The 21,823-nt window shown below is 43.6% G+C and overlaps 1 protein-coding gene across 2 annotated transcripts; it reads right to left on the bottom strand.

Moving 5' to 3' along the window:
- Window positions 1-8,938: 8,938 nt before the first annotated feature.
- Window positions 8,939-21,436, bottom strand: LOC125512656 (MACPF domain-containing protein At1g14780). 2 transcript variants are annotated; one of them, XM_048677755.2, is made up of 9 exons: window positions 20,902-21,034; window positions 17,778-17,898; window positions 17,538-17,669; window positions 11,375-11,613; window positions 10,847-11,048; window positions 10,681-10,761; window positions 10,419-10,602; window positions 10,108-10,274; window positions 8,939-9,956 (listed from the first exon to the last, which is right to left on the bottom strand). In XM_048677755.2, exons 3-9 carry the CDS (start codon window positions 17,580-17,582, stop codon window positions 9,216-9,218), a joined length of 1,659 nt encoding a protein of 552 aa, XP_048533712.1. In that variant the 5' UTR covers window positions 17,583-17,669; window positions 17,778-17,898; window positions 20,902-21,034; the 3' UTR covers window positions 8,939-9,215. The 2 variants fall into 2 exon arrangements, with proteins under 2 accessions (XP_048533712.1, XP_048533710.1); XM_048677753.2 differs by lacking the exons at window positions 17,538-17,669; window positions 17,778-17,898 and having other exon boundaries at window positions 20,902-21,436.
- Between the last annotated feature and the right edge of the window lie 387 nt (window positions 21,437-21,823).

Here is a 21,823-nt window from a genome sequence, read left to right as displayed (position 1 = left end):
GGGAATATTTCCTTCAATATATACTTGGTAATGGGTGGAAGGCTCGGCCTTTTGCGTGGTGTTTTGTTCCACTCATGTCGCCCTAGTTTCCGTCATACCGGTGTTATGTTCCTTGATTTTGCGTCCCTAACACGATGAGGGTTTATGGGCCCCTCTTGATAGTTCTCTTTGAATAAAACTCTTCCAGAAAGGCCCAACATTGGTTTTACCATTTGCCTAATAACAACTAAAAACTTGCATAGGGACCTGTCAGCCCCCGAGGTCTCTTGATCAACCCCCAAGCCAATGCTCCTCATGAGTGTTGGTCCAAACCGGGCGATGTCCAGCGCCCCCTAGGCAACCAGGGTCTCAGCCAACCCGACGTCTTGCCCATCCAGTGTACCCTGAGAACGAGATACGTGCGACTCCTATCAGGCTAGGTCGGTCCATCGGGAGGTCTTGCTGGTTTTGTTTTACCATTGTCGAAATGTCTTGTGCACCGGGATCCTAAGTTTGATCAGATGTCCCGCGATGGGGGATTTTCTCCACGGATTGTGAGCTTGTCATGGGCGAGACACCCCTGCAGGGTTTAAACTTTCGAGAGCCGTGCCCACGGTTATGTGGCAGATGGGAATTTGTTAATATCCGATTGTAGTGGACTTGAACTAAACTCAATTAAAATACACCAACTGCGTGTGTAATCGTGACTATCTCTTTTCGGGTGCGTTCGAGAAGAGAACACGGTTGGGTTATTTTTGAACGTAAGTAGTTCAGGATCACTTCTTGATCATTACTAGTTTGCGACCGTTTGCGTAGATTCTCATCTTACTCTTGTAATCGTAAGTTAGCCGCCATACAATGCTTAGCTGCTTGCTGCAACCCCACCACTTATCCTTTCCATACCCATTAAGCTTAGCTAGTCTTGATACCCATGGTAATGGGATTGATGAGTCCTCGTGGCTCACAGATTACTACAACAACAGTTGCAGGTACAGGTAATGTGATGATCATGACGTGAGAGCGATGTTTACTTGGTTTGGAGTTCTTCTTCTTCTTCTTCGTCGAACTTGGGATAGGTTCCTGGTTGGAAGCCTAGGCTAGCAGGGTGGATGTCGTTTGAGTTTTTGTTTGTGTTTCATCTGTAGCCAGATGTTGTTCTTATGTACGATGTTTGATGTATTCATGTGGCATTTGTATGCCTTGTATGTATCCCCAAATATTATGTAATGGTACGATGTAATGATATCCACCTTGCAAAAGTGTTTCAATATGCAGCTCTATCCTTGGTGGGACCTTCGAGTTCCTCTCGGATAGGATCGCATATTGGGCGTGACATGTTGTGACCACGCAAACTGTTTTTGCGGGTTGTTGTAGTGCACAAAATACTTTCTAGGCCCATCCTTCTCCGTCATCGCGAAGAGGGTGCTCGGTTTAAGCCCCTTTCAGATCTCGCTATACACACCTCGTGAGTAAAGCTTTGCCATCTGAGTGTCGAACCCATTGAGGGTCGGCGTGTTTTGTTCTTTTTGCGCAAGAAAGAGTGATGAACAAATTATTAGTTTTATCACAGTAAAAACTTGTCTAAGTAAGAAAGAATTACTTTAGTAAGCATGCTCTTGCCTTACGACAGGTGATAGAGCTATACCCAGTTACCCATTGTCTCCTTGTTCTCTTTCTGCCTCCTAGTTTTGATGCAGGTGTTTACTTGGCTGACAAACTGGTGCAGGTTTTGTCTCTCATTTACGAAGTTCTTCTTGAGCACATAGTTCATGCTCTCACTGTGTTGTGTGAATGTCATTTTGGCATAGAAAATTTCTTTGAGTTAGCTAATATTCATTTCCCCCTCTCATTCCACATTAACACCATCGTGGCATCGTCATGGAGGTTGTACTTATCCATGAGTGCTTTCCAGGCAGCCTCAAACTCAATTGGCATGAGGGGCCAGTTGAGGATTGTTGTGAATTCATCCTTAAAGGTTTCATGGAGGTTGTACACGTACGCGAGGTGTTCCCTGTACATCTTCATAATGTGCGAGTGGCATAGCTTGTGTACTGTGCTTCTGAAAACATATGGGATCGCCAAAGCCATTGTCAGACATTGTTCTCGTAATGATAAAGAGGCGTGGAGTGGTTAGCGGATCCTTGTGCATATATACAAATAGAACTGACACAACATTTTTACTGTGTTTTTCCTTTTTTTGGTTGGCGGTGGTACCTGTGAGGATGCATGTAGGAGCCTTCCCTCTCATACACTTCAAAAATGTTTTGAATATCCACATGAATGAATCTGCATCCTCATCTATTATCAGGGCGAAAGCAAAGAATGTAGTTTGCAAATGGTTGTTAGTACCCACAAACACCCCAAGTGGCATATGGTACTTGTTGGTCTTATATGTGGTGTCAAACATCACGCAATCACCAAAGTCTTGATATGCCCCTCGGCAGCTTGCGTTAGCCTAGAATATGTTCTTCACCCTGTCAGATTCATCAAGTTGTATGTCACAGAAGAATTCCTTGTTTATCGCTTTCATCTCCCTAAAGTTGATAGTCTTAAGGACATCGTCCACATCATCCATCCTTAAATTCTTTGCTTTCCTGCATATTAAAAGCGAAAGGTCAGTGAAAAATGCATGTTGAACTAGCATCATGTCATGTGTTGCGTAATCGGTTTAAACTGATAGAGGAAAAGGAGGGAGGGGTCTGGGAGGAGAATAAGTTTGTACTTACGTGTTAATCAGGTTTTAGGCGTTCATTTCGAGGAAGTAGCCACCGGTGCCATCGTCACCCAGTATGCTCATGATTTTCGCATGTTCAATGCCTTTGAACTACAGGAACTTGGCGTACTCCATGATTGTGGTGTTGAAGTTTTTGTGGGAGTGAAAGAACACAAGCATTTGGGGGCTAACCACTAGCCTGTGGTTGTGTTCCCAGCATATCTCCTTTACGACAAGTGTTCCATCCTTTTCCTTCTTCAGTCTCATTTAGCCTTGCAGTTAGTCCTGGCAATGGTCTTGTTCCTCTTTCTATTTGCATCTGAAACCTTCGATTCATAGACTCCATAGCATGTGCACAAAAGGAAGACTCTAATATTAACCTTAGAACCTTCCCTGACAGCAATCCTTTGCTTCTTTGAAAGATTCAAACCGCATCTCTAGCCTTGGCGGAACGTAAGATTCAATGGTAGGGTGTTGCACGCAACAGTGAACAAACAAAACACGGTGATGAAAATGTTAGATGGGTGGTCACAGTACTATGGTATGGACTGTGCATGTATGTTTTTTCCTAAAGGGATACTTACATGTGTATAGCTTTGTGCTGCTTCTGGTATTTGCTGTTCACCCTGGTGTATGGCGCGGGTGGTGCCACCCTCGGCACATGCAGTAATGCATCTCTTGGAGAGAGCAATGTTGATGAAGCTCTCCGTCTGTCATTGTATGACCCTTTGCTCAGATTTGTTGTTAGGTGGCTCCTTTCTATACGGCTCATATCTGCTACTTTGCACCCTGCTAGATTGGTGAACATTCCTGTCTCTTTGGCCTGGTCTTCCTGTCACAACCGCTTTTGCAGCACGGATGATTGATGTTGATGGAGTGACTGATGGAAGCCTAGGTGTCCTTGCCTTTCTGCATGCACGAGGGAAGGAAGACATTTGTTATTAGGGACATTGTGGACCTTGTTGCACCCCGGCAGTGGCAAATCTTGTATTCCCAATAAGCGGTGTTTGCTGCAAAGAAGAACCAGACCGTGCTTCTAGTGATTCTCGTGTAGCTTGAAACCTGCCTGTATAGTTGAAGAATCCAGGGGCTATTTCTGGTGTTACCCAACCAGGCGGCGCCTCATATCCTCTTGGCTCATCGAACCCTCCCCGTGTGTGTCGTCATGCATGTTTCTGCAATGACATTCAACACTTTTAGGATTAATCCTTTTGGATTTTCTCCTATAACTCATGGTAACATGTCATGTACTGGAGGTAACATATAAATTGAACTTGCATCGTTGGGCGTTATTAAACTTTGTGTCTATTCTCCCTGATGTACTTTCAGTCGAACTGGTGGAAGGACATGTTTAACACCGATGTACTGATGTACTGTTAGCACTGATGCATCAGTTATGCATAGTTTTTTATGGTTTTTCCCTATAACTGATGCATGAACATTTGGTGCACTACTGGTAAACTGAACATTGAACTTGTGGACAGTAGGCATATATAAAACAGATGTGTGTCTTTTTGTTTTCTAGTAGAACTGATGCATCTACATTAGAAGTACCCCCAGTTTGTGTATCATTGAACTTACTGTGTAATAGGTGTATTTTTTTCAATAGCAGTCTTCCTCGTTTGAACTGTTGCAACTACATGGCATGCATTATTAGTAATCTCAACATATAACTTGCAGTGGTAGTTGGACCTTATATGAACTATTGAAGCTACTTGGACTGATGCATAAGTTTTGTTTTTTGACTGGAACTGAAGCAAGCACATTAGAGGTACTGACGGTAACCTCGACATCCAAATTGTGTATCAAGTGGCAGGGGTGTAATGAACTGATGCAAGTATTTGAAATGTACTATCAGCTTCTGTATCATAGAACATGCACCACAAACAGGTGTAGTTCATTTTTATTAGTATTGATGAACCTAATAGTGTAACGTATAGACAGAGCATAGTGTGTGCAATTTTTAAATTAAATCTTTGCAGAGTAGGACTGATGAACTGACACAAACGTGGTATTTGCTTGAGGAAAACCCAGATCTGAAAACAGTTTCTAAACTGGTCGTTTGTGCTTCGGGAGCAATCAAGCAGATTGAAATTTGAGGAAAATCAAGTGGGAAGCACGCATCACCTGCAAAGGCATGTTCTTGCATGTGACATCTTCTTCCTCTCGTCGGTGGCGCATCGGAATAAGCTTGGAAGGCGGCGCCATTGATGCAGGCAAGGAGCTTGGGGAGATGGTGGCGCTCCTACTGGTGGTGGAGATCCGGTGACGAGGTCAGGGGAGGCAGCGACTAGTGGCGGAGATCACGGATCCGGCGAGCAGCTCCAGGGAGGGGGCAGCTGTTGGCCGAGATCATGGATCCGGCGAAGAAGCTCCGGCGGATGCTGGTGGCGGAGATCACCACCCCGGCATTGATGCGCCAGCGAGGAAGCAGACGGCAGCGGTGGATCCGTCGGCGGCCAGTCACGGCGCCGCGGGCTTCCCTCGCTCCGGCTACCATCATCGCTCCCTCGCCCGCGACGGCTGCCTCCGGCCGTAGGAGGCGGGTTTGGGTGGGGAGGGTCGCAGCTTGTCGGGGAGTTTTCTGCCTCGTACCTGTTGGGCGCGACGTGTCTTATAGAGGGCGATGGTAATTATTCTGTTACTAGTTATGACAAATTTTATCTACCACCAGTGATAATTACCACCACTTGAGTTTTGTATGTTGTATGTAGTATATATCAAATCAGAGAATATGTACGTGTAGTATGTAGTATATAAGAAAGTTTATGTAATATATATACTTCCTTTTGGATAGTATGCATCGTATTTTGAGTATGATCCTTTTTACGTATAAATATATACATATTTCATAAATATAATAAAAACCATGAGTCAATTTGCAATATTTTCAGGTAACTCACTTTGAAATATGTTATATGTAACGTATGAACATATTTACATAGTATATATAATACCACATGGTAGTATATGAGACATGTGGGGTAACTACCCCGGGTGGTAGGACGTATTTTTCCCTATATATGTCACCCTGGGTGAAGTCTATTTTAACATCAATGCACCGTAAATTTACGCTCCGTAAATTTTGTCTTATTTCAGAAGTAAAAAGAGAACATAAGAAAATATATAATCGTCGTAAAAAATATTTTATGTTACATAAAATTACAAATCTAAAAACATAGTGTAAAATGTACATAAAATGTAATTTTTTTGATCTTATGACCTATATTCTATGCCAAATTTTACGCAGTGAATCAATACGAATTTAACTATTTATATTTCAAATGTAATTTATTTATGAAATGATCATAAGATTATCTCGATAAAGAATAACTTATTCTGCACCCTGTGTGATGAATAGACTTTATATATAAATAGTTGAATTTGTACTAAATTTGGCATAAGAAAAAAAATATAGATCATAAGACTAGAAAAATTACATTTTATGTATATTTTACACTGCTTTTACATTTGTAATTTTACGTAACATAAAATATTTTTACACAATTATATATTTTATTACATTCTATTTTTATGTCTGAAATCTCTATCTCTACTACGTAAAAGAAACGTAATTTTCTCTCTCCCCTCTTACGTTCGTCCAATCTCCTCGTCAAGAGCTCCCGCCTATTTAAACCAGTGTCTCATCTTTGGTAATTGTTAACAAATCATGGTAATCCAATCACGTTTAAAAGGAAGGAATTAATCAATCACGTTAGTATTTGGTAATCAATCACGTTCGTAATCAGTACCAAATCAGTACAGAACGGGCTATTTGGTAATCACGTCCAAAAGAATGAGTTGCAAAAATATGAACACTGTTAACTAAAAGAATGCAGTGCTGCACCTTCTTATTAGACTTTCACCATCATATGCAGTTCCTAATGCTAATTGTGATGCCATCACTTCTTCTGTAATTAGACTGTGGCACTAATCCTTCCGTTTACAAATAGGAGAGTAAGATTTCCACAGAACTTCGGCGATGTGTTTCTTAAAAAAAACTGTTTGGCAATGTGGAGCCAGCTCTGTACCATCTTTACTCAATTGTTCACGACTTCTAGCTCAGCCGACCGCCAATACAAAATCAATGATCGTGTTGGAAAACAAAAATTATGACATATTGGATAATTTAAAATTTTAATTCATAGCAATGCACATGTATTATAGTGGATGACGAACAAAGAAAAAGAGTGAATTTATCTTTTCGATAAAAAAGAATCGACTATGTCCTATAAAATAATAATATCAGATGTGAATGATGTCTCACATAAATTGTTGTTTTTCCGTTGCAACGCACAGGCATTTAGCTAGCAAGACAATATACGGAACGTAAAATTACAGTGTATTGATATTAAAATAGAGAGGGAGGGGGTGAAGAATAACTATTCCTCATCCAGGGTGACGAATAAGTTAATTTTTTTGGAAAACAGGTTCATATGCCCCCATATTCAGTTTGATCCCGTTAAGCGACTTCTACGGGAATTTTTCACATGAGATACTGGAGTTGCTCTAGGCTCATGCAAAAAAGTGTTATCTACGCCAAGTTCCAATGTCATTTTTGTGTAGATCACATGGTGACTTACTTCATCACACAAATTTGCACATGTTTAGTGTAAATCCATATGAACATTTAGATTTTATTTTTGGATTTTTTTGAAACTTCAAGTGTACATCCATATGAACATTTAGATTTTTCCTTTCAGGACTTCAAAATATCATTCTGACACTATTCGAAATATAGTTCTCACCCGTGCACCGAAGTGGTTCTTTTATTGTTGATTGATGGACAACCTACAAAAGTTCTGCTGGGAAAAAAAAAAGAAAGGCAACCTACAAAAGGTATAGTCTTTCCCTAATTAATAATAAAGCGGCTAGCGTTTCTGGTCATACGTTGTCATGTTGATTTTTTGTCTGTTCGCTCGTCCGGTTCCAAACGTTGTTTGCAGCTGCGTAAGTCAATGGGCCAAAAAAATTTATGGGCCATTAAAAAAGTTCGACCTCACAACCTGCCCTTCCCTCCCTTCCGGCTGCAGCAAACGGAATTTGTGCCAAAATTTCCAATTCAAATTGATAGTCCCACCCCGGTACTTTACATCAATTCCTAGGCATTTATTTACGTTCCAAATTGCAAGAACCAACAAGCAAACAAGAAGAGGATAGCTACGACCAATCAAAGACGACAGGCGCATGAATCCAACAAAAAGCAGTATGGGGTGCCCGGCCTAATAGAATAGTCGAGACAGAGCCGAGAGGATATAGAAAAAGATTGAAGATTGATAGCACGGCTCGTGCCGCCCTGGCATCTTGCAGCATCGGCAGCTGCAGTGCACGCAGCCGCCGAGGACGACCCTGAGCAGGCCGCCACCGCTGCGCCAGACCGCCTCCGCCACATGCCCACCTAGCAGGCATGCGCGTGCAAGTGACTCTGGGTGGGTGGCGGCGAACGAGGCAGTTGAGGAGGGGATCAGATCCCTCAATTCTTTTTTACAGAAATTAGAGAGAGGGTTGCGTCAAGAAAAAATGAAACTAGAGAGACGGGAAAGAGAAGAAAAGAAATAGCCAGTGATTTTATAAAATGTTCAACCTTTTTACATGGGGCCTAAGATTATACTTAACCCAAATAAAAAAGTTACACCCACTTTGGAAAAGTTGAATTCAGACTCATTTGAATTTCCAAAAATGTTGATATTTTTGGTGGAGCTATGGCAAATGCAGAAATAATTAAGGGAAAGGTTTGGAGGTCAATATTGAAGTAGGAAAGGCGTGGGATTTTAGAAAAGGTTTGGAAAGAATTTGAAAAGGAACTTAAATAAAAGGTAGGTTCAAATGATTCTCTTAAAACGTTCATATTTAGTTGCTTTAGTCCCTAGTTTTGTTTCAGATGCATTTATTCATGTGAATGCCTGGGTTTCCTAATTATATATATAATTATAAAAGGAGGAAAATACTACACCCATTCCATCATACGTTTGCTCTTACAGAGTAGCTTGCAGACCGCAGGCCTCACGTTGAGCTCGATGAGATTAGTTGTTTAAGTTTAAGTTTGCTCTTACAGGGTAGCTTGCAGACCGCAGGCCTCACGTTGAGCTCGATGAGATTAGTTGTTTAAGTTCTAAGCATTACTGGCATTGTTCACTGACATATGTGTTGTGCGGTATTTCTCCCGTTGCAATGCTCGGGCATATTTACTAGTAGTATCAAAGGGCTAAGGCAAATATGCCCGTGTGCAAGATGAAGAGATCAGAGTGATCATACATTCTCCTTGCATTACCAGAATCCAACTGATATCTTAGCTGTTAACTACGCAAATCTATTGAGTACAAGAATTGAGAATTTGCAATACAAGGCTCTTACGTTTACTGTTTGTGTCCTCTATACATTTTCTATAGCCCCCCCCCCCCCCCCCCCCAAAAAAAAAAAACTCTAACAATCTCGTATCCTAACGTTGCTTCCAAAATCCTGCCATCTACTCCATGGTAGCTCATGATACTGCATGGAGTACAAAGATCAACAATCACCTGTCCTATTTACAGTGGTAGCTCATGATACTTCCATGCGGTTGTTCTGTATCATCATAGTTGAGCAGGGCAAACTTCACATGCAATCCAATTTTGCCAGCTTCCTTCACAAGCTTCGCAGCTGTCACCAGCCAATGCCCAGGGACATCATGTGCCCCCTTCACCACCTCCGACATGTCAACAAACTTCAGGAGCTTCCTCGACTGAAGCGGAACAGGTGGACCATCAGGGTAAACACCTGAGTTCAGCTGCGCCGGCTCATGCTTCTGGGCAGGCTGTGCGTTGCGATGCATGAAAGGAGAGCTTAGAGTTGTGCTTATTGTTGTAAAAAAGCTTCCCTTTTGAGATGCTGCTGGTGCTCGGGTCCACTCAGATTTATGTATGGTGCACTTTGGGATATGTGTGTAGAGGAGCCGCAGATGGAGCACCTTCCTTGCCCAGGTTCCCTTTGTGAAGAGCTGGGCACCAGTGACGATGAAAACTCCACCAGAAACTCTCTTACTCCACTCGGGGTTGTACTTCACAACAGATGTAGAAATGCATGAGTAACTATTCCACTGGATAGCCTCAATGTACCCTGGGTCTGTATCTTCCGACTCACGCCACTCAGACATCGAAGATGCCATCGAGTCTCCAAGCATGCTTGGGACACTAGAGAGGTGCTGGACATGGATGGCCAACTGATTGCACTTCCTACCCTCAAGATATAACCGAAGACCGACTACAGGTTTCTGGGCGCTAGATACCTGGAACAAAAATACAATTGTTAATTAATAGATGGAAGCTCAGCTTTGTTGGAAAGTAATAGTAGTACTTCAATCTAATCTTTCTCAGCAGATAACTGGGAATTAAGACTCTACCTAAAAAAACCAACTATGGAAACAAACAATCTGGTACCTGAGAAGTGTTAACTCGAAGTTTGGGGCCAAGGAATCTGAACTGCAAGGAAGGGTAAGAGCCTTTTCTCTTCTGGGGCCCAAGGACAAGCACATTGAACACAGGTGCCCATTGCAAAGGCACTTGAAACTCCAAGAAATGTTGTAAGTCGTCAAGATCGGGTTTATCTGAGAGGTAAGTCAACTTTAAGAATTAACTTAACCAAATATCATGCTTGAGCTAGACAATCCATTAAAGTTAACACTGTTCAGAGTTTGCTTGGCAAAATGCAACAAGAGTTTAAGAAGAAGAAAAATGCCTCCAGGACTTACAGCGAAGATATAAATTGATGGCATGGCTGAGGTAACCACTACCAGGAATGCCAGTAAGAAGAGAGGTAATGGGAACAAATTTGAACATTATAGCGTCAGGATTCTTCGGAACTGTTGGTAACCACTTGGAGTGACTGGGTATATGTACATCTCCACCCCTTTTCGAACATGTAATTGTCAGGCCCTATTTGGACAAAAAGTTATGTTTAAGCATACAGAGAACTTTAGAGCCGATTGGCACAGTAAGGTAGGAAAAACTTACATCTTTGGTTGATGATTCTGAGTAACTGGAAAGATGTAGGTTATTAGGCTGCTGCACTATCCTGACAAAAACATCAGGCACCTATAATGATATGACTCAAGTTAGCTAAACTTCAAGCGATATACAGAAACATGGGCTCACCGGCTCAGGGTAGGACTATGTATACCTTGCTCTTGCCATCCTTGGTCTTACGATGTATGGGGGAGAGGTTTTTCCCATCGGAGAATAGAAAATCGCCAAGATCTTCCAGATGTAACTTTAGTTCAGCAGATGAAATAGTTGAAGAATGACTTTGTTTAACACATATGACATCCTGACCTCCAACTGCCATTTCAACAATTATGTGTGTCCCATAAGTTCTGATAAACCTGAGAAAAATCAAAAGATGAGAAATTAGATCATGTATCTTTTCTAGTTTGATATTTATTTCGGTACATGTAAGGTGCCGTTTGGGTGAGGTAGGTGATGTTTTTCATAGAATTTCCAGTCAGATGAATATATCTAGTTAATTGATGAAAAATAAGTTATTTTGATATTTATTTGGGTACATGTAAGGTATCGTATGGGTGAAGTAGGTGATCTGTTTCATAGAATTTCCAGTCAGATGAATATGTATAGTTAATTGATGGAAAATAAGTTAATTAGACAATATAAAACAGAGTTATGGGACTGAGTTAACAGTGTGTTTTATTACCAAGATAATGCTACAGGATCCCACTTGGATGGAACAGCCTTTTTGACTTCATCGCAAAGAACCAACGGAGAAGCTTTTAGGTTCAAGTTGAACAACGAAATGAAATAGCCGTCAAAAGCAAGATACTTAATCTCTTTGGCATCTGTCAACCAAGCTCCCATTAAATCAAAAAGTGCATTGAAATAGCCTGAAGGAACTTTCCCTTGGACTGAGGATTTCTGATTAAGTAATTCCGACATCTGTCAAGAAAACCAGAATGTGATTAACTACAAAATGATCCAGTTTCCAGAAGAGAGCAATAGCTGCATTCATCATGGTCATACAAGTCACTGCAGTTTTTGACCAAGGCATATCAATAACTGATATGGCTCTAGTTTAAATCAAAAAGGGTAAGAAGAAAAAATATTTGTTGGAGAACCAAGAATTTCAGATTTTTGCCCACAGGGGTAAAAAGGAAAATTAGATTTTCACCAACATATGAATCATTATTTTTCTCGATAAACAGCGCTTTTATTAACTCTAGTTAAGTTTTGTTGGTGCTAGAGTAGAGAAGTCGGCAGCTGCTTTTTGGCTCCAGTAATGAAAATGGATTTTATAGACGGATGCTTAGTTTGTTGGCACTCCTTTTTTCTCTTCCCATGAGTACAATTTCGTGGGGAATAGAAAATTGGCGTTCTACATCTTCCTCAGAGTTCCATTCCGAATGAAATTTTTTGGGCAAACTGCTCCTATCTGATGCACGATTATGCATGTATGCTCCTAATAGGCTGAGAGGATCGCGTGGGCCTAAGCAGCAGGAGCATGCGGACATATGCAGAGTGCAGAGGCGCGCGTGGTGGGAGGAGAATGTGGAGAGCGAGGAATCATGTGAATTTATTGACGCATCTAGTGTAAGCTCAGGGGCAAAATCATCTAGCAACACTCTTTGTCGGCGCTCCTTGGTATCCATGTTTCATCTTACGCGCAAAACAAAAAACAAACGGAGGGAGTATTAATCAGTAACTAAGTAGTTCTATGTGGGCAGGGATCTGAGCTCCTGCTGCCCTCAAAACAAGATTATTTCTTGCATATATAAACTCTTTCTCTTCAGGAAAAAGCAACGCTCCTGCCATCTTGGTAATAAAAATCCAACTGATCCAACTGGACAAACAGTGGTAGCCTGTACGCAACAGACATACGAATAAAAGTATTTCAAGACGGTAAAACCATTGTAGGTGGGAAAGATAAGATGTGGGTGAAGGAACAAAAAAAACTGAAATTCCGCCACTTCTTAAGACTGACTGGATGACTTAAGCAGCATACTTATGGCGGTTCCAGAGAAAATATCTTCGTGACACAAACAAAATGGTAATATGAAGCAACAGGAACATAACATGCCCTCACTCCGCAAAGCAAGCTAACCTTCACATTTTTTTACAAAAACTTAGTGGGTACCAGTTCGTCTAACTGCTTCTCTTTTAATGTTACCCCTTGCTTCGAAATTTGGTTCTCACCCCCAGGCTCAATCCCTTGTTGCCCCTTTCACCCAAAATGAAGTCGACTCTTCTCTCGATTCGATGGACGTCAAGTCTAGCCCAGGCCTGGATGGGTTTGGTCCAGCGTTCAACAATCCAATTGGGACCTTGTCAAACATGATCAGCTTCATGTCATGTCCGACCTCTTTTCACACCAGGCAGATCTTAAACGTATTAAAAGCTTTTATAGCTCTCATTCCTAATAAACAGGGAGCCATTCACTCTGACAACTTCAGGCCGGTGTCTCCACAAAATTGAACTATGAAACTAGGTTCCAAATGCTTAGCTAATCATGTTCAACCATTCACTATGCAGCAGGTCCACCAAGACCAAACGGCTTTTGTTAAGGGTAAAAGCATTTCGGAAAAATTTATCTATGCCACGGATACTATCCAATCATGTCATAGTCGGAAAGCTGTCGATTTGGTGTCTTGGCATGCTCTGATCGAAGTTCTAAAGGCCAAAGGTTTCCCGGAGCGTTGGTGCCGCTGGATCTCAAACCTAAACTCCTCGAGTCAATCTGTAGTTTTACTAAATGGTAAACCAGGCCCCTGGATCAAGTATCGTCGTGGCCTTCGCCAGGGCGACCCTCTATCTCCCTTTATTTCTATTATTGTCGCCGACGTACTCCAAAGGGTGTTTCTTGAAGCTAGCTCTTATAATCTTCTCTCACACCCGCTGGATGATTCTCTCACATGCCCAGTCATTCAATTTTCAATTCACAGATGACACACTTATTATCCTCAAGGCGTGCCAGGAGTCCGACACCTCAAATCTATCCTACTTGCGTTCTCCAAAGTAACCGGTCTCTATATTAACTTTGACAAGAGTAGCTTTGTTCCTATACAGGTTTACCATGACTTGGCCATATCTTTGGCATCTACTTCGGGCGGCTCGGTTTCACCTTGTTGCCTCTGTCAACCTCCAAACTTAAGATCTCGGCCTTCCACCCTTTGATCTACAAGGAAGATAAACGGCTGGCAGGTTGGCATAGAAGTCTTCTCTCGATTGATCGTAGGGTGATTCTTCTGCGTGCGGCTCTTAGGGCAGTACCTACACATGCGATGTCAGCGCTTCTCCTTCCTATCAACACTATTCAAGCTTTTGACAAGCTTTTTCTAGACAGGTCAGGACCACGTTAATGGTGGGCAATGCAAGGTTGCTTGGGACGCGATGTATCCGTTCGCAAAAGGTGGTCTAGGGTTCAAATTCCTTCATACTCATAATATTTGCCTCCTCTTTAAAAAACTTGCTAAAACTGACTGGCCTGGTTCTTCTACTTCAGAAGTTCGGTTCACTTCTATGAACAGTTGGACCAACTCCAGAAAACTCGGGGACTCAAATCACCTAGATACTGTTGTCTGAGGTTCTTTCGCCAGGTAACTGAAGTCATGATTGGCAATGGGCTACCTCATTCTGGCTCGACCTTTGGATCTTCGGAGACACTCCCACTCCACGCTTCTCAATGTTGTTTTCTCACTATAAGAGGCTCAATGATTCTGTCACTAGAGTGCTCAACTCCTCTTTGTTGATCCTCGGCTTACAACCTAAGATCTCCTCCACTGCCAAGAATGGGCTTACCTTGTTGCGCTCGATGGCCACCATAATCTTGAATTCGCGGGTGGAAGACACCTGCATAGGAAGACTAGATGGGAAGCCTCTCTCCACGAGATTGGCATATGCCGCAGCCTTTGCAAACAGGCCAATTGACTCATGGGCCATGGCGGTTTGGAAGAACTATGCGCCTAATAAATGCACCATATTCCTTTGGCTGGCATTCAAAAACAGGTTATTTACAAATGAGCGCAGGTTTCGACGTGGAATTGCTCATTCGGATTGCTGCCCTTTTTTGTCTATCTCCAGAAACAACTGCACATATGTTAGTACAATGTGAGCTTCTTCAATCTCTAGGGGCAACCCTAATTTTATGTACAGATGATCCTGACAATACAACAGATTTGGGGCGACAACCGCGAAAACAAGGTCCGTTTGACTGTCCTTCGGAGTATTTGGAAACAGTGAAATGCAATGGTCTATCGCCAAGAATTGGAAGGGCTTCACGTCATAGACTAGGAGATGCTCAGATGCTATGATCTAATCGCTGCGAGAAGGAGAGGATTTTAATAATTATGGACTGGAGCATTATGTTGTACCATCTTGTGCAAAGATTTTCTGTTCTCCTTCCTCTTTACCTGATGTATCTTTATCCCGCTACATACAGTGCTTTTTATTAAGGGAATGCTCACAATCCGCCGACTGCTTACACTCACGCGTCGGCTGGCTCACGCGTGCAACACGCGTCATGTGAGCCCCGCACCTGTCCCCTCTCCTTCCTTATCTCCTTTCCTCTTCCGAATCGAGCGATTTCCCCATCCCCCTCACAGTCTCCCTCCCCATCCAGCGCTGCTCCTCGCAATTGAGACATGGCACTGCGGCCCTAACGAACTGGACAAGCAGACGGCTTGCTGCTGCAACGCCATGGGCTCGCCATGGGCTCGCCACGAACTGCGCACTGGCGACGCTGCTGCATGAAGGGGCGACAGCCACCACGGCTGCGGGGGTGACGGCGAGGTGCAGCAAGGCGCCGGGGGCACTGCTGCTGCGGGCTCCCCATGCTTCGAAGGGTCCAAATCTCCACATGATTCAGCAATGACGACACGCTTCTGCAACGCCGGCAAAGTTGCATGGCGACAACCACGACATCTGTGATGTTGCGGTGGCGTAGTGCGACATGGATGATGCTGTGCAGCGGCGAATGCAACGGTGGCAACATTGTGACAACTGCAATAGGGACAATGCTGCGCAGTGCCGAATGCAACGGCCGCGAGGCCCGCGACACTGCGACAGGTTGACGGTGCGTCAACGGCAGCAAGGACTGCAACAGAGGGGATGTTGCGATGGTGACAACCACAATAGCGGGGATATTGCGATGGCGATCACAACAGCAGGGATGTTGCGATGACGCGGGGGCTGCCTTGATGTTCTCCAGCTATTCCAAACGGCCACATGTGGCAGATCCGACGGCGCTAGCCCACTGATTTCCGCCTAACGTGCAGCCCTGGCCTTTTACTAACTGTTGACGCTCAAAATTGGCACATTCATAAAATTAGCATAGGTTATATAAAGACCAATTCAAACTTATGATTGGAAGTCACCTTGGAATGTCTCTCTTCGAGAAGATCAAGATGGATATGAAGATGGTCTAAAACGGAGCTCGGACTCAAAAGTTATGACAAGTTCAGAGATGCTCATGTTGACACCAGAGTAAAGAAAGGCATAAAACTTAATCAAGATGGCATCTGATGGAAAACGTTTCAACATGAAAGTTGTGCGTCTCGATGAAACGATAGATTTTTGATATAAAAATCATCTTAATCCGAGGTCGTATGCAACCTGGGGAGGCAAAACAAGGTCAGAAACAGAAACTGCAGAGTCATTTCGGACCGACCGAGTTGATTTGATCGGTGAGACCGAGTTGGTCCGAAAATTTACCAGAGAGTTGGCAATGTTGACTCGGTAGGACCGAAGCAAACCAATCGGTGAGACCGAGTTGATCCAGGAAATTACAGAAGGATACAGAGAGTTGGCAAAGTTCACTCGGTGGGACCGAAATGAACCAATCGGTGAGACCGAGTTGGTCCGGGAAATTACCAAAGATTCCTGTCCGAGTTAAGTTAGGGTTTTTGATGTTTTGGACGGAATTTTTAGTCCTTTTCTTGTACGGGAAGTCCAGCCGCCTCAAAATAGATGAGAGGTGACGGCCGATTGAACAACACACAATCGCAAAAAACACATCTACTACTTTTTCATCTACGTTTTGTCTCTCCCCCGTTCTTGCTTCCTCGTTCTTCGTCGTTCTTCGTGTTGGAGAGCTGCGAATTCCGAGGCTCTAAAGGCGGTTGGACCGACCTAGGGCAGCCCATAGCCGCCGCACTCCCCGACGGGGTCTCTCCCGGGAGTGTGGGGTTTCGGGTCCTCAAAAGCTCTCGCCGGTCGACTTGCGAATCGCGCTTCCGGTGAGACTCCTTCGACGTGAGCTGCAGTGCATCACCCCCGGCGTCGAGGGTACACGTGACGTGTTCGTGTGCCAACACACTTTTTGGCGACTCCGCTGGGGACGAAGCTTTGAACGGTCTCCGGCCCGTTCTTGCTATGAAGAGATCATCATCTAGGGTTTGCAATCTACAAAGGTAATATGAATACCCAATTCACATATGTAGATGCAAATAATGCGTATGTTGTTGCTAGATCATCTAATGAGCATAATGTATCGGCTAGCCCTAGCTTTATCAATCATGCATGGGATCAATCTTTCATGTAAAGAAGTTGTTGAAGAGCATAATGAACATAATCTTAAGGGCGAGAATTCCATGGAAGCTACAATGGAGACGCCAAGGACTGGGGGGCAGCAAGCAAATCCAATGATCGATGAAAGCAAACCAAAATAAAACAAAGGCCGAAATAAGCACAAGTGTAAGAGATCAAAAATCACCTTCTCTGAACTATTGGATAAATATCAAAAGAAGAGTGAAGAGAAGAATGCTTATCGGCCAAATCATTCAAAGAAACCAAGGTCACCCCCAAAGCGCAAATATGAGGGTCAGCATTGGCAAAGTGAGAATCTCAATGCAGCATATTCATATCCTTACTTTGGGCCGCCGATGCCGATGTCGTGGATACCTCCCTATGCTCATGTAAATCCATATCCATCATGGGACAGGTATGATACAAGGACACATTACCCATCTTATTTTGGACAATCTCACCAACATTATGCAGCTCTTCGAAAATCAACATTTGATGAACAATCACATGTCAAAGACCATTTCAATCACAAGGAATTGGTCCGGAGCTCAAGGAACAAGAAAGAGGTGGTCAAGCAAGTTTACCGTGTTAAAAAAGATGGCCGTAAGAGTGCTACTTCAGATTTGATCTCAAATGAAAATGAGCCAATTAAAGTGTTGACATCGGCTACTAAAGGCGATGAGGCAAGTCAATCAGGTGCCAAATCTAAAGAGAAGAAGTTGAGAGTGCACAAGGTAAAACAAGAGTTGCCATTGCTTCAAACAAAATCACAATCGGGGTGCCCACTCGGCTTATCATATTGGCAAAAGAAGAAATTGCAAAAACTTAGTGCACAAGAACTTGAGAAAGGAATATGGCATGGATTCCGAAAGGAAGTGCCCAAAATGAGAATTATGTGCAAGCTTCCATTACAAGAAGTACAATAAAAGTGAAGAGAGAGAGAAGGATGGAAGCAACAAACAATTAAGTCGAAGGAGTGCATCACAACATCGAAATCTTCGGTTAGCACATCATCCATTTTCTTCAACCATGCCATTGATGTCTTTGCCATGGAACTCATCCCTAGGTATGATCAATTACCCTCCATGGATTTATTTTCATCCATGGATGCAACATAATCTTCTATATCATGAGAGGGTATTACCAAATCACTATACATTTGATTAGCTACAAGTTTGTTGTTGATCCAAAGAGCCGAAATACTTGATTTGCTATTTCATTTGTTTATTTCGGCTATACATGCTTTGGTGGATGAATTCTACATGAACCTTATGGAGGTGGCCGATATTTATTTATCGCCCTAAGAATATGACAAAGCATGGCCGGTGTACCATTCTAACATCGTCCTTAGTTTGGTTGGAGAGCAAGACAAGGTACATGTTCATGGAAATCTATACATATACTTATATTATGCTTGCATGGAGATGAAACATTATGACCGGTGCCATTCAAAATATGTTGCATAGACCGATTCATAGAAATTGAGTGGGTTTATGCTTTGATTTAATATATATGATTCGGCCTACGAATATGAGAGGCCAAATCATTGTTGTTTTATTATCGACCATCGGATTTATGACATGCATAATATTGATATTAGCCTTGTCTTTTTAGTACTATGGAGATTATATTTTGATGGTTGAATTCATAACAATGGCCAAGGTGTTGGTGTTGTTTATATATATCCTTATGGTACTATTTTGTGAAGCCTCATGCCACTTAAAATATTTTTTTGCACAATAATCAAAGCCGAATATGCAATGTTATTCGGTTTGGATCTTTTGGGTGCCATAGGTGCTACCCACATTGAGGCTTTGGGTGATTCGTTATGAGTAGTGCAACAAATATCCAAGGTTCATCAATGTTTTGACAAATCACTAATAGTTTACCTTAAGGTATCTCTAGATATAAAATTTACCTAGGGTTGCTTTAATATTTCTCATATATCTAGACATGAAAATTGAAGAGCAAATGAGTTGGCGCAACAAGCATTCGGCTACCATGTAGATCATGGTGTATTGCACATCTATCAATAGCCGATGCTTGATCTCACCGACATAGGTAAGGCCGAACCAAAGCCCATTGCTTCGGCCACTAATGAAATTTGTATGCAGGTGAAAGAAAGGATTAGAGGGAGTTCATTCTTGATTATCTGCAAAATCCTAGCAAAAGGGTGAACGATATGGTTCGGATGATGGTTTTGATCTATGGAACCTTATCACCGGATTGTTATAGAAGTTGAGAAGTTTTTCACCCAAGTTTGCATCAAGAGGTTCAAACAAGCAATGGCCGATATATACTTATCATCCTAAGAAGATGCAGAATGGCCGATGGAGTGTTGACATCGTCCTTAGAACCAACATGGTACAAGTTATTTTTCGGCATACTAGCTATGCCGAAAAACAGGGGGACATGTGTTGACGCTCAAAATTGGCACATTCATAAAATTAGCATAGGTTATATAAAGACCAATTCAAACTTATGATTGGAAGTCACCTTGGAATGTCTCTCTTCGAGAAGATCAAGATGGATATGAAGATGGTCTAAAACGGAGCTCGGACTCAAAAGTTATGACAAGTTCAGAGATGCTCATGTTGACACCAGAGTAAAGAAAGGCATAAAACTTAATCAAGATGGCCTCTAATAGAAAATGTTTCAACATGAAAGTTGTGCGTCTCGATGAAACGGTAGATTTTGATATAAAAATCATCTTAATCCGAGGTCGTATGCAACCTGGGGAGGCAAAACAAGGTCAGAAACAGAAACTGCAGAGTCATTTCGGACCGACCAAGTTGATTTGATCGGTGAGACCGAGTTGGTCCGAAAATTTACCAGAGAGTTGGCAATGTTGACTCGGTAGGACCGAAGCAAACCAATCGGTGAGACCGAGTTGATCCGGGAAATTACAGAAGGATACAGAGAATTGGCAAAGTTCACTCGGTGGGACCGAAATGAACCAATCGGTGAGACCGAGTTGGTCCGGGAAATTACCAAAGATTCCTGTCCGAGTTAAGTTAGGGTTTTTGATGTTTTGGACGGAATTTTTAGTTCTTTTCTTGTACGGGAAGTCTAGCCGCCTCATAAATAGATGAGAGGTGACGGCCGATTGAACAACACACAATCGCAAAAAACACATCTACTACTTTTTCATCTACGTTTTGTCTCTCCCCTGTTCTTGCTTCCTCGTTCTTCGTCGTTCTTCGTGTTGGAGAGCTGCGAATTCCGAGGCTCTAGGGGCGGTTGGACCGACCTAGGGCAGCCCATAGCCGCCGCACTCCCCGACGGGGTCTCTCCCGGGAGTGTGGGGTTTCGGGTCCTCAAAAGCTCTCTACGGTCGACTTGCGAATCGCGCTTTCGGTGAGACTCCTTCGACGTGAGCTGCGGTGCATCATCCCCGGCGTCGAGGGTACACGTGACGTGTTCGTGTGCGAACACTAACAATGAAGGGTTCAGGCAGGCCGGGCGCCGTAGTTCCGTCAAAAGAAAAAGGCACGATTGGTACAGGTACAGGTCGCAACCTCCGATCGTTGAAAGCATATTTCGCGAGGACAAAACCCACACGATCCAACAATACGAGAAGAGAAGAAGCATGTGGCCACGACGCCTAATCCACAGAATTCCCTAACTGATGCACGGCACGGCAACATACAGAAAGCTGGAACTGAGGAAAGCCAACAGAGACGGATGGCGACATGCGGGGGGGTGCACCTGGTTGAACTCGAGGACGTCGGAGCGGAAGCGGATGCGGTCGCCCTTGTCGATGCCGACGTCGCGCGGTATCCCGCGCAGCACCGCGCCGCCCCCGCCCGGGACGGGGACGTCCCTCGCCCCGGCCTCGTTGAGGTCCACGAGCCGCCGCCGGAGCTTCGCGAAGCGCAGGCGGAAGTCGGACGTGAGGTCGAAGCCCGTGCCCAGCGCGCGCGCCACCTCCTCCCCCAATTCCATCCTCTCCTCCCCTTTCCTTCCACTCCGACGCACGTGCACGATGGTCCCTCGCCGCAGCAGCAGACCCCGACCGCGACGGAGCCTCCTACCCTTGTGGTGATGATGATTCTACTGAAGAAGGCGAAGGCGAAGAAGAAGAAGAAGAACTGGTAGGAAGGTTTGAGGGAAAGGTCGTAGGGAGGGGAAGTCCAATGCTAGAGGAGGATTCACACCGGTGGTTGGGGGTGGCGACATCAGAGTCTGGTCAGAGGCGGCCGCCCCGGTCGTCGGGTGGTTGGGGAAAGGCGTCCCTTCGGATGGTTGGGGAAAGACGTGTGAGGAGAATTCACAACCAACATCCTTTTAAAAAAAAAACAGAGTACAACAAATGCTCATATACACGCGCATACACTCATCAATGAACACACACGCACATCCTACCCCATGAGCATCTCTGAAAGACTGAGCCTTACAAAGTCATCGTAAGCAACTCGTCATCGATGTGAACATCTCCTCCCACTGAATGTGCATAGCTAGAAATCTTAAATAAATCCAGGAATAAATGCAAGTACCAGGACTTACCCCGATGGGCTGGGAATACCACAGTCTCTCTAACCATCTAACCGTAGGTTGGTTCGCCCAACATCCTGTTAACGTTGGCTAAAAAGCATGGCGTCTCTGAATTGTTTAGCCAATATCGTTGGCT

Source organism: Triticum urartu, chromosome 6A (genome assembly GCF_056163025.1).
Source record: "Triticum urartu cultivar PI428250 chromosome 6A, HENAU_Tu73, whole genome shotgun sequence".
NCBI classification, from domain to species: Eukaryota; Viridiplantae; Streptophyta; class Magnoliopsida; order Poales; family Poaceae; genus Triticum; species Triticum urartu.
This window is presented reverse-complemented; position numbering and strand designations above follow the sequence as displayed.

Excerpts from the sequence above, each read along its gene's own strand:
- LOC125512656 (XM_048677753.2), bottom strand. The coding sequence starts at position 21,138 with ATGGAATTGGGGGAGGAGGTGGCGCGCGCGCTGGGCACGGGCTTCGAC. Across the intron at positions 11,049-11,374 it reads GATCCTGTAGCATTATCTTG|GTTTATCAGAACTTATGGGA; the intron begins GTAATAAAACAC and ends GATTTTTCTCAG. Across the intron at positions 10,762-10,846 it reads CCAAGGATGGCAAGAGCAAG|GTGCCTGATGTTTTTGTCAG; the intron begins GTATACATAGTC and ends ATATCATTATAG.